This window comes from Coregonus clupeaformis, chromosome 27 (genome assembly GCF_020615455.1).
Source record: "Coregonus clupeaformis isolate EN_2021a chromosome 27, ASM2061545v1, whole genome shotgun sequence".
Lineage (NCBI taxonomy): Eukaryota > Metazoa > Chordata > Actinopteri > Salmoniformes > Salmonidae > Coregonus > Coregonus clupeaformis.
In genome coordinates this window covers 31,985,200-31,998,387 of record NC_059218.1, presented here as the reverse complement: position 1 = coordinate 31,998,387, position 13,188 = coordinate 31,985,200, and the positions used below count along the sequence as shown (strand labels likewise).

Below are 13,188 nucleotides of genomic sequence, written 5' to 3'. Positions count from 1 at the left end.
AAACCACCAGTGTGTCAACACGCCAAGCAGATCATTCGTGTCCGTGTCTAACGTTGTGGGTTAGTCCCGACAGCTTGAGCGAGTCCGTCGTCAACTTATTCAGCCAGTTAGTTAGCTAGAATAGTTAGCATACTAGCTAGCCATTGCTTTCAGACAAAGAAGAAACCCCTCCTTTCACTGCACGAACACACAGAGAGAGCCAAGCTAACGTTAACTAGTCACCCATGTCCCGAATTCCCTTGAACGACTCTGGCTACCAATATGTAAAAACAAAACACAAATGTAGGTTATAACTTACCCCTAGCAGCTACTGTTAGCTAGCCAAGTGCAAAACTAGCCACTGAATTGACTCAGCCAGTTCGCGTCTGTTCGCTAGGTCGTTCCAGCTATTGTTTACTAGTAGCTATCCAGGTAGCAACAAGCTAGCTAAATTTCAAGCACAGTAGCCACTTACTACCTAACGTTAACGCTTCAGACAATGAGGTTAGAAAACAGCTGAATGGTAGGCATTATTGTATGTAATTATTGTAGGCAGCCAGCTGGCGTAATTACAGGCACTCTCAGGCGTGAAACAACTATCCACGTTGCTAATAGTTGCCAGTAGCTACCCGCTAGCTAGTCCAGGTAGTGGGTTAGATAGCTAGCTTCGTGCTTCACCGGGCTCAGCCGAATACAATACTAACCTACAATAATTACATACAACAACCCACGATAACTACCTACAATACCTAACTACAATCTAAATACACAGTTTAAGCTTTACTCGACAAAGCCCAAACTATGTATAAAGCCAAGCTTACCTCCCGCCAGAGAGAGACACAACCTCACCCGACGACCTCCTGCTGCTAGCATATTAAGCTTACACAAAGAACAGCTCTATGGCTATAAAAAGAAAAAGACATCATCATGAAATCATCTCATATTTGTGCATATAGACCTAATTTTCACCATAAACAAAAAACACACAAAAGAACACCAACCAAAGAACGTCAACAAGGTCAACATTGGTAATTATTAATCAGATCAGCAACCACTCACAGATTAGCGATTTAAATAATTAGATGTTGTGTGTTCATAGACAATAACAGGGAGGCAAATGTGATAATTTGTTTAAGAATGTATTTTTAATGTTCTCCAGTTCAGGTACACAACATACAGTCTGTAATAGTCTCTATATGAAATAGAAATATTAACTTCATTCTGTAAACCCGTTCGTTATGCTTCCTTACAGTGTCTCAATCCTCCAGTAGGTGCTGATTTCAGACTAAATGAAAACAGAGACAAACAGGTGCAAACTTTTTGGGGCAACCCAGCGCGAACCTTGGAAAGGTAGAGATTTGCATCCTTGTAATGTTTCTTTGTAACATTGAGCCAACATCAGACTTTAGTGTCACTGTGTAAACTTGGTGAGAGTGTGCTTCCAGAGTCTGTTGGCTGTCATATTCCTGGTTTCCAAATTTCAGTCATATTTTTCTTTCTTTTAGAAAAATACTGTATTTTTTTACTTTTTCTTTTTGGAAACATTAGCATCTCAAATGGACAGCAAACAGGTGAGCTGTTATTCCCAGAAAATGACTTAAACGGAGAGTGTGCATGGCAGACGTAAGAGTAAAGGATAGCAAAGCAACCACAACCATCAGAGTCTGAAACAAGACTAACGAGTACAAAGGAGTTGACAACATACTGTACCTGTTCTAAGCTATGGGTAATACTGTATGTCATATCTCAGGACAGTGAGTGTCGCTAACAAGTACCAACAGCACCACCATCAAGATTCAAGTTTCCTAGTTCTGTAGGTTTGGATTGAGCACAGTTTCAAACCATGGCTTTATCTCTACCACTCTATCACTGCCTTCCTCTTTCCTTCCTTCTGTCTCTCTCTCTTGATCTCTCTCCCATTTTCTTTTTCTCTGTATCCCTATTCTGTCTCAATCTGCTATCTATGCAGTAATGGCCACTTAATGGATGCAAAGGGATCATCTTAAATTAATTGCCATTCCAGACAAAATCTGTCTTCATGATTGATGTAGTAATTGACAAATGTGCAAGTAATGCCCACCTCCACCGAGAACCCCACACACATCCAGTATGTCCGTTCTACCCTAGAGAAACCTGAGCCATATCCTCTTCCCTACCTCAATTATGTTGAACTCAATCATTCTAGGATTTTAGATGTAGTTCACAGATCATTCATGTATGTTAATAACTGTCTACATGTTCCCAAAACTTGTGGCACTTTGACCTTGAAAATCTAAGAAATGAAAGAGAATTAAACAACAATAACAGATCAGCTGTCTGAACTTGCACCTGTTGTCACAAAGGAAAGATTTGACTGTTCACTCATAAACCAAACCATAAACATAATATTTACAAATACCAGTTTGTTCTCTTACACTTAAAAAAATTGTACAGTTTGTTTTCCATGGTGTGTGTTTTGTTCTTTTTTCTGAGTCCCGGCCCCTGTGACAGACGCCAGTCTAACTCCAGTGTGATCATCATCATCCCAAAACAAGACAGGAAACAGAACAGGAAAAACATGGGGAACTCCATCCTGCTAGGTTTGTTTTCTCCTGTGTATATGTGAGTAATGTTTATCAAATGTTTTTTCTACTCAAGATTTAGAATGCATCCTCAGTGCATCGGAGGCTTCTGCTGAAGAGTCGTCTCTACATCGCCATTGTTGGTTTCGATGTCAATGTTTTCCTTACGTTGTCTCAACATCAGTTCTTTAACAGTTTTTTTTCATGAATGTCCAGAGTTCATCGTGTCCCTGTGTTCAGTTGTGCGGTTGAAAGATCTAAAACGTGCGTACAAGGCTTTTTCACCTTTGACCTGCAGTATGTCAGTCAGTCTGTCTGAGCCCCCCTCATACCCCCTGCACCCCTCTCCCCCTCAGCAACAGAGAGAATCTCAGAACAACAGAAGAGGATATGAAAAGACAGTGTCATACCCAGTCTCCAAAAACCTGAAGCATGTAGCTAAAAGTCCACTGAGGAGAGGATGAGAGTGCTTAAAACTTCCCGGGAAAATATGTAGAATTATATCAATTTTCATGATTTAAAAACAAGTATTAGCCTATCATGGACAAACACTGCAAGCTGATGGAGTGGTAAAGTCCAACAATGTTTTCTCTTCTGTTGACCGTGCAACACTCCACAGCTAAAGTAATGAGAGAAAGCGAGAACTAAAACGAGGGGGAGAGAGAGGGGGCTTCCATCAGTCTTTCTTTGTGGCAGGTGTTTGTGGAACAGCCTCAGTGATAAGAAATGAAAAAATAAAGGACATATTTGTTGTCCTTGTTATAATTATAGTCAATATTCATCTCTTGATAGCCTTTTTGAAGTATCTACAGAATAGAAGATAGTTTTCTTCATGAAGTGCACAAAGTTCAGCGGATGTAAATAACAAAAAGAAAGTACTTAAAAAACAAAAAGTATAATAAGAAAACAAACCTGAAAATAAAAAGGAAAAATACAAGATTTCCACTCTGATGTCCGTCTTCCATTTAGAAAATAAAAATCATGCAGAAGATCCCAGACAGCAAACCTGTTATAAATCTTAATATTCTCTTTATATTTTTACATGGTTATATTTAATATTTTCCCCCTTGAGTAAAGCCCAGTCACGGTGCAACACTGAATGCAATAAAAAAACAAAAAGAAAGTGCAAAAGATCAAAAAGAAAAATGAAACGTCTGGCACTTTTTTGATGATGTTAATTCCTTGTGTAAGATCAAGTCAGGATGGGCCTCTCCAGGTGGTCCATTGGACCCCATTGAAAGAGGAGCGTTATCACAGTACTTGGCACCAAGAATGCTGGTAAAAACGAGATATCAGAATCTCACTTTTTTTCATTCATATCCTTACAATTGATCAGTAATACATAATTTACATTTATGTGTTTGTATAAAAGACTCCAAAGAGGAAAAAACGGAGTCCTGAAGTGGTTTGCGCAAGAGAGAAAGAGGATGAAAATGAGACTGGGAGGATTGTGTGAACGTTGTGATCAAGAGCTACAGGAACAGACATGGAGAGAAGTGAGTGGGAGGCAGAGAGAAGAGGAACAGATAGAGAGCGTGAGAGAGAGAGTGAAACACCCAGATTGTATAGACATATGAACAGGCTGGAAGATGTGTGATAGAGATGTGTTAGTTGGGTAATGATAGTCTTTGTCCCAGCAGCCCACAGCCTGAGTCAGACTGAGCCATGCATCCCAACAGTAGGGGGCGATAACACAGCCTAATGGGGAGATTGACAGAGAACAGAATAACAGAGAGAGAAAGAGAAAAAAGCAACACAGAAAAATAAGAGAGTAAGAGAGAGAAGAAGGAGGAGAGGACCAGTCTGTGTGGTGTTTATTTGTATCTCTGCGGATCCAGAGTTTATGCCTGGTCCTATACGCGGGTGGTGGAGTGTTGGTGTGGCAGGGCGTTGTTGCTGTGGCCAGGGGTGGGGGTGGTGGAGGGGGCCGGGGCAGGGGGGTAGGTGTTGAAGGGGTGGAGGGGCTGCATGCCGCTGATGGTGCTGGGCATCATGGTGATGGTGTTGGCTGTCATCAGCGGCACATCCTCCGGTGCCCGCCGCAGCGCCAGGGTGTAGTCCGGTGGGCCCACCTGCGCCCGCAGCGTCTCCAGGTCGCCATGGAGACCGCGGGAAGGGAGGGGCGTGCCGATGCCGTGCTCCATCTCCACCCTCTGCTGCTTCATCTGCAGGGACATGAGCTCCTCCTCCTGGCTCAGCGCCAGGTCATTGTGGGACGGGGCGCCCACCACTCCCATGCCCACGCCCATGCCCATGTCGGTGCCCATGCCGCGTTGGGGGGACAAGCGACGGTGGCGTCTCTGCAGCAGCTCGTGGCGTTTGTCCCGTTTGTAGTAAAGCGCTGCGAAGGCCAGCACGTTGAGGAAGAGCAGCGAGGCGCCCACCGCCACCGTCACACTCAGCTCCGTGGAGTAGTCCCTTATCTCGTCGGGGAACGGGTTGCGGCGGGGCGGCTCGGAGGGGTCTGGCTCGGGTTCGGAGGGGTTGGTGGAGATGACGGGGTGGCGGGTGGAGCGTGCCCCAGGGGGTCCAGGACGGTGGACGCGGGGACCTCCTCCTCCAGGCGGCAGGCGGGTGGTGATGGGGTTGATGTCCTCATGCAGGGAGTGCAGGTGAGGCACCAGCTCCAGCCAGAAGGCCACCTTGTTGGCCCGGTAGTTGTCTCGGACACGGGGCTTCAGGCCAATGTGGAGGTACTGCTTGTCCTTGGAGCTGAACTTGGTCCAGATGACCTCCTCAAAGCGGTTGGGCTTGGTATGGATGAACTTAGTGTCCTGGGGGACAGGCAGGTTGGGATCCCTGATGGACAAAAAGAGAGCGAGAGAGCGAGAAGGAAGGAAGGAAGGAAGGAAGGAAGGAAGGAAGGAAGGAAGGAAGGAAGGAAGGAAGGAAGGAAGGAAGGAAGGAAGGATGAAAGATTATCACAATTATTGAGCATGTACTGTATGCATCGGATAGAGCATGTTTATAATTTGATATCTCAGTGATTTGTCTAGGTCCTCTCTAGGTCCTGTTTAGGTCCAGTACTGACCCGGTCTTGGCAAAGTTGGTCCAGTAAGTCATGACCACAGCGCTGAGCATGATGTCGTTCTTGGAGAAGTTACAGGGGAACAGGTCTGTGGCTCCCACCATGGGGACCCCGAACACGTAGGGCAGCTCATCCCCGTGGGCCGCGTCCGCCCACTCTGGCCGGGCCTCCGTCTGGCAGTGGTGATGGAAGGTGTAGAAGTAGACAGGAGACTGGAACTCAGCGTGCAGCTTGGCTGTGGCCACCGCTGGCGCCACCCACTGGTGATCTGTGAACAGTGCCAGCAGGGTCTTCCTCCTCATGTCCACGTTGTCCCTGTCGGCCCAGTCTGTGTACATGAACTTTATCGTCTCCCTCAGGATGTCCTTACCTGGAGACAGACAGAGATAGGGCGAGACACAGAGAGAGCAAGAGAGAGAGAGACAGAGAGAACGAGCAAGAGAGAGATTAGAGAGACAGAGAGAGGGGGAGAGACGGGGGGGGAGGGACAGAGAATGAGAGCAAGAGAGAGATTAGAGAGAGAGAGAGAGAGAGAACGAGCAAGAGAGAGATTAGAGAGACAGAGAGAGGGGGAGAGACGGGGGGGAGGGACAGAGAATGAGAGCAAGAGAGAGATTAGAGAGAGAGAGACAGGGGGGGTGGAGAGAGAGAATGAGAGCAAGAGAGAGATTAGAGAGAGAGACAGAGAAAGGGGGAGAGAGAGACAGAGGGGGGGAGAGAGAGAGAGAGAGGGGGGTGGAGACAGAGAATGAGAGCAAGAGAGAGATTAGAGAGTAACAAGAGATGGGGAGGTGAAGGGACAGAGAGACCTTGAATACTCAGCAATGAAATACTAAAGCATTGCAACATAAAATATGTATCTATTATTAACACACATTAACACACATGGGTAACTGGAGCATTACTTCTGCTCCTGTGGGGGTGACAAATATGTTGATGTGTATGAGGACATGTATAACAAACTCTCACCCTCAGGGTATCCATACAGGTTGTCCACAAAGTTAGAGATGGTGTAGTCAAAAGAGGCTGCAGAGATGCCATCATCCTCCTCACTGTCATCCACAAATTTCAGCCCTTCTCCCTGGTTCACCCCCAGCAGGATGTCATAGTTCAGGAACTCCCCCTGGTGGCAACACACACACATAGCATCACAGAACATTGAGGAAGAAAAGACACTGCGACAAAAACAGTAATAGCAGACGTTGCATAAAAATGCCAAATACAGAAAAGACTGTGAGAAAGATGGATAGAAATACAATTCTAACAGTTGAAACATAGAAATACAATTCTAATAATTGACATGTTGTTTTGCAGCCAGAGGCTGTGTCTGACCTGTTGCATGAGAATCTCGGGGTCGTCGGGCACCACGTCTCCATCCACCACGGGGCCGAAGGCGATATGATACCTGGCCGGCTGGATGTCCTGGTCCACCAGCTCCCTGAAGCTTTTCCTCCTCAGACACTCCACCAGCTCTCCCGTGTCCCCGTAGCTGCAGCCTACCTTCTTAGCCAGGATCTTGGTGTACATGAGGGGCCGGTAGTTGACCGACCAGCTGGAGATGGCTGAGCCGCTCTGGGCTATGGCTCTCTGGAACAGACCTGGGGGTCAGAAGAGGGTCAGATCCCTGAGTGTATAATAGATATAGGATATAGGGCACTGTACTGTCTGTATCTAGAGAAAGCACTCACTCTCTCCATTTACGCTCTCCATTAAAGCACTCCCTCTGACACACTCACTAGCTGCTCACGAGGCCTTCAAGGCACTACAGAGTGAGTGCTTTAATGATGCATGCGTCAGAGGAGGAGCCGTGGCACCGTGAAGTATTACATATGGAGGAAGCACTGGTCCAGATACGCTGCCTCTCTCCCAAGCCCCACTAAATCATTGTAAACATTAGGCTTGCCAAATCCACTGGTTCTCTCACATCATATACGGAGGCAGCGACAAGAGAAATGGCGACAGGCTGGCACACAGTTGAGTTGGTGTTACCACTGACTGTTGGCTGTGTTGAATGGAGAGAGATCGAGAGAGAGAGAGAGAGAGAGGGGGTAGAGAGAGAAGGAGAGCACTTCTGCACTGTTATGTAAAGTGCCTTGTTGTCCCCCTGTTTTCATCTGCAGATTCTGTCATTAATAATTAAGACCCCCTCCGCCCCATTCCATCCCCCATCCTCTGCATGTGCCACCTCCCCCGCTCCTCTCCCTGTGAAATCAATTAAGACTCGTCTCAGCTGCAGCTCAAGTCCAGTGCTCAGCTCAGCTCTGCTCTCTCCTACTCACAGACAGACACATCCATATTGACAGTCCTCATGATAGTGCTCTCTCTCACAGACAGACACACACATCCATATTAACTCAGTCCAAAGTGCTCACTCATACACCAGTCTCTCTCTCATTTACACAAGTGGAGATTCATATTCTACACTGTAGAATCTACAGTCCGATTTCCTATACTGGTCAAATTCTTTATGTTGTCATATGCATATTGATCTGATTCAACGAACCTATTCTATATGTGACTCAATCTCAGATAGTCATATCCATATTCATCTGGGCCTAAAGTTCTATCCCATAATCTCTACCTACCTCATTCCTATTCACACATCATCCTAGGGTTCAATGACATACTACCTTATTGCTCAGTTAGACACTATGGAACTGAAATAATTTAAATGTGAAATAATTTGAGCATTGTTATTTCCTAATAGTTGCTGGTTGAAAATGCAATCTACATAGGACCTTCTAATCAGCCTGTTTGCATGGGCGGGAGGCTTTCCTGGTGACATCAACAGTTGGTAAATTGGTTAATAGACCATAACAAAGTGAGTTCCAAACCACACTGCCAATAACAGCTAGTTTTAAGTTTTCCCCTCCCGCCTCAGACCACTCCCAGACAAGATTCTTCCTTGAGAAATAGTTTTTTGTTAAAAAGCTATTTTTGTCCATTTTAATGGAAAACTATTATAGTAAGGTACTGCATTGTTACCCAGAAATAATTGTATCTTGATATAAAAAATGGCTCCATTGGGCCTTTATACACTGCTCAAAAAAATTAAGGGAACACTAAAATAACACATCCTAGATCTGAATGAATGAAATAATCTTATTAAATACTTTTTTCTTTACGTAGTTGAATGTGCTGACAACAAAATCACACAAAAATGATCAATGGAAATCAAATTTATCAACCCATGGAGGTCTGGATTTGGAGTCACCCTCAAAATTAAAGTGGAAAACCACACTACAGGCTGATCCAACTTTGATGTAATGTCCTTAAAAAAAGTCAAAATGAGGCTCAGTAGTGTGTGTGGCCTCCACGTGCCTGTATGACCTCCCTACAACGCCTGGGCATGCTCCTGATGAGGTGGCGGATGGTCTCCTGAGGGATCTCCTCCCAGACCTGGACTAAAGCATCCGCCAACTCCTGGACAGTCTGTGGTGCAATGTGGCATTGGTGGATGGAGCGAGACATGATGTCCCAGATGTGCTCAATTGGATTCAGGTCTGGGGAACGGGCGGGCCAGTCCATAGCATCAATGCCTTCCTCTTGCAGGAACTGCTGACACACTCCAGCCACATGAGGTCTAGCATTGTCTTGCATTAGGAGGAACCCAGGGCCAACCACACCAGCATATGGTCTCACAAGGGGTCTGAGGATCTCATCTTGGTACCTAATGGCATTCAGGCTACCTCTGGCGAGCACATGGAGGGCTGTGCGGCCCCCCAAAGAAAGGCCACCCCACACCATGACTGACCCACCACCAAACCGGTCATGCTGGAGGATGTTGCAGGCAGCAGAACGTTCTCCACGGCGTCTCCAGACTCTGTCACGTCTGTCACGTGCTCAGTGTGAACCTGCTTTCATCTGTGAAGAGCACAGGGCGCCAGTGGCGAATTTGCCAATCTTGGTGTTCTCTGGCAAATGCCAAACGTCCTGCACGGTGTTGGGCTGTAAGCACAACCCCCACCTGTGGACGTCGGGCCCTCATACCACCCTCATGGAGTCTGTTTCTGACTGTTTGAGCAGACACATGCACATTTGTGGCCTGCTGGAGGTCATTTTGCAGGGCTCTGGCAGTGCTCCTCCTGCTCCTCCTTGCACAAAGGCGGAGGTAGCAGTCCTGCTGCTGGGTTGTTGCCCTCCTACGGCCTCCTCCACGTCTCCTGAAGTACTGGCCTGTCTCCTGGTAGCGCCTCCATGCTCTGGACACTACGTTGACAGACACAGCAAACCTTCTTGCCACAGCTCGCATTGATGTGCCATCCTGGATGAGCTGCACTACCTGAGCCACTTGTGTGGGTTGTAGACTCCGTCTCATGCTACCACTAGAGTGAAAGCACCGCCAGCATTCAAAAGTGACCAAAACATCAGCCAGGAAGCATAGGAACTGAGAAGTGGTCTGTGGTCACCACCTGCAAAACCAGTCCTTTATTGGGGGTGTCTTGCTAATTGCCTATAATTTCCACCTGTTGTCTATTCCATTTGCACAACAGCATGTGAAATGTATTGTCAATCAGTGTTACATTGTGTTGTTTAAGTGTTCCCTTTATTTTTTTGAGCAGTGTATCTACCTCTCTGGGTTTTCATTTTTTAAACATACCTAAATAGTACAGTTAAAACATGTTGGATGGTGCTATCGTGTTGATGATTTAAATGGTTATATGGTGATAATGATGATAGGATTGATAGTAATAGTGGGGATTGTTGTCGTAGATGACGTGATGATGATATTGCTGTTATTGTAGATGATGACTATGACTATCATGTTTGATGATGTTGGCGATGATGATTATGATGTTGTTGTTGATGATGATGACTGTTCCCAGCTAGCACATTTGGTTCCTTGGAAGTTGTGGGAACGTTTGTATTTGGTTTCACATTGGTTGTGGGAACGAACCCATAAGTTTCCTGACCAGAAAAACTGAACAGAAGTGAACATTTTGGTTCTGAGTATGTTTTAATCTGGTTCCATGAAAGTTTTCCTGGGAGGCTTTATTAACGCTCTGAGAATGGAAATTGGAGGCTTTTGAATAACTTCCTTATAACTTTCACTGAATGTTTCAATAAGACAAACTTTTTTAAAACTCCAAGCACAGATAGGACACATGGAAATTAATTTCCTTAGGCATTAATCATGCAAACATTAATTTTGTATTGTGACACAGCATCAGTGAGATTCAAACCAATAATATTTTGTTCCCTATCCATGGAATTAGTCCACTGCACCACCAGGATGGAGCTAGCATGTAATGTTTTTTTTATGCATACAAAGCTGTTCATTTTAGTCTATTCAAACAGACCCCATTTCAAAGGAAACAAACATTCATTAAGATCATGGGAGGCCAATTAGTGGGCGCGGCCAACACACCTGAAAACACTTAGGGTACGTTCGTAAATGGCTATCTATTCCGATTTCAGAGCACTCTTGTCTGAGTGTGCCAGAACGCAGAATAACTGATGAATTTACGAACGCTCAATACCCGTTGAATATGGCCGGTGTCAGTAAATATCGGCAAAAAAGCTTAATTAAATTGTTGCCAGCAGCACAGTTAGTCACCAATGCTTTGGATAACATGAAAACAGCCTAACAAGCTCTGCAAGGGCAAGTAAAATGGTCAGAGTGAGGTGTTCTCTCATTTATGTCTGGAATTAGCTAGCAAGCTAGCTAACTTTAGCAAGTTAGCTTGGGTGCTTGACTGCCGTTGTGAGGTCAGAACGCTCGGATCAACCCTACTCCTCAGCCAGAGCGTCCAGTGTGCATTCTAAACACTCTGAATTTACGAACGGACAATCTGACAATGCTCTGAATTTACGAACGCCGAGAGCACACTCTGAGCGCTCTCTGGCACTCCAGAGTGAATTTACGAACGCACCCTTAACAAGATAGAGGATAGAGAGTTTTGTTGATGCTGAGTACGGAATGTATATGTTTTTAAATAACATTCTTAGAACGTTCTCTAAACATTACTAAAGTTGTCTGGTGGTTTTTATGGAATGTTTTGTTAACATTTTGAGAATGGAATGTATGTTTTTTAAAAATGTTATTGGAACGTTCTTTGAACGTTACTAAAGTTTTCTTATGGTTTTTATGGAACGTTTTCTTAATGTTCTCGGAACAATTTAAGAACATGACTTTAAATAGAACCATGAGAAAACCTGAAGGAAACGTTATGCTGAAGTACTGAAATTACCACAGAAGAATGTTTCTTAACATTCTCTGAACTATTTGAGAGCATTCCCAATGTCAAACCAGTTGGATAACCTTCCTAAAACATTACCAAAATGTCAATGAAATGTAACCATGTTTGAACTTTTAGGAAACGTTCTGTAAAAGTAATGAAATAGAAAATTATGTTTTTTTGTCAAGTTCCTTAAATGTGCTGAGAATGTTCCAAAGCCAAGCAACTATCCTGCACCATTCCCAGAACGTTGTGGGAAGGTTGTACGCAAAATAACCATAGGATAACCACGCTCTCACCAGGGTCTAAGAAACATATGGTTCTCAGAACGTTATGTGCAATTGCAGGGCTCTACAACCTTGTTCCTGGAGAGCTACCGTCCTGTAGGTTTTCACTCCAACCCTAATCTAGCGCAACTGATTCTAATAATTAGCTGGTTGATAAAAATGAATCAGGTTAGTTACAACTGGGGTCGGAGCGAAAACGTAGAGGAGTGTAGCTCTCCAGGAACAGGGTTGGAGAGCCCTGTGCTAGTGTAACAGTGTTGCCTCCATCCCTCTCTTTGCCCCAACCTGGGCTCTAACCAGGAACCCACCAAACACATATAAAACTGCATCCCACGAAGCATCGTTACCTATCGCTCCACAAAAGTCGCGGCCCTTGCAGAGCAAGGGAAACAACTACTTCAAGGTCTCAGAGCGAGTGATGTCACCGATTGAAATGCCACTAGCGTGCACCGCTAACTAGCAAGCCATTTCACACCGGCTACACTAGCTGGGTTATGACTATGATGACAGGTCCTTACCCTCTGAGTGGTGGGAGAGGATGAGCAGGTTGACACAGGAGGCTCCAGCCCCGGAGCCAAAGATGGTGATCCTCTCTGGGTCTCCTCCAAAGTGGCCAATGTTCTCATTGAGCCAGCGCAGAGCCTGGATCTGGTCCAAAAGACCATAGTTCCCCTTGGCTGACTGGTCCCCGGTACTCAGAAACCCTGCAGGACAGAGAGAGGCGAATGGAGGGAGGGATGGAGGGTAGACGGATGGTAGAGGGATTTGCGTGGAGAGGTGAGGCAAGTGAGACAGCATAATGGAAAGACAGAGAAGCGAAGAGTGATTTGAGGAATAGGGGAGTGAGAGGGGTACACAAGGATGATAAGATGTCAGAGAGGACATTTTGATGACAGGAAAGAGACCAGAATGAGAGAGAGGAATAAATGAGAAGGCATAGAGAGAGAAAGAGGATGAGGGTTGGTTGAAGAGGTGTAGGGAGAGATTCAGGGAGAGAATAAAAAATAATTACGTTTTGCATCCTTTTTATGTCCTCCACAAACAAGGATGGCCGTAGCATCCAGTGACAGTTGCCTGGGTGTTTACGAGGCTGCAGCTCGTTAGCAGCCTCAAGTGCTTTAACAGAAACTTTAGCAAATTAGTCAAGCACTGTA

The 13,188-nt window shown here is 45.4% G+C and overlaps 1 protein-coding gene across 2 annotated transcripts in view; it reads right to left on the bottom strand.

Annotated features, from left to right (window-relative positions):
• Positions 1–1,111: 1,111 nt before the first annotated feature.
• The window catches only part of LOC121541792 (neuroligin-2), a 78,651-nt gene continuing 66,574 nt past the window's right edge, over positions 1,112–13,188 (bottom strand). For both annotated transcript variants that reach the window (XM_041851093.2, XM_041851094.2), the window contains 5 exons: positions 12,553–12,738; positions 6,901–7,166; positions 6,538–6,691; positions 5,572–5,938; positions 1,112–5,339 (listed from right to left, as the gene is read on the bottom strand). In XM_041851093.2, coding sequence (XP_041707027.1) covers positions 4,394–5,339; positions 5,572–5,938; positions 6,538–6,691; positions 6,901–7,166; positions 12,553–12,738 — 1,919 coding nt within the window. In that variant the 3' untranslated portion in view covers positions 1,112–4,393. The remainder of the gene's footprint in view (positions 5,340–5,571; positions 5,939–6,537; positions 6,692–6,900; positions 7,167–12,552; positions 12,739–13,188) is intronic.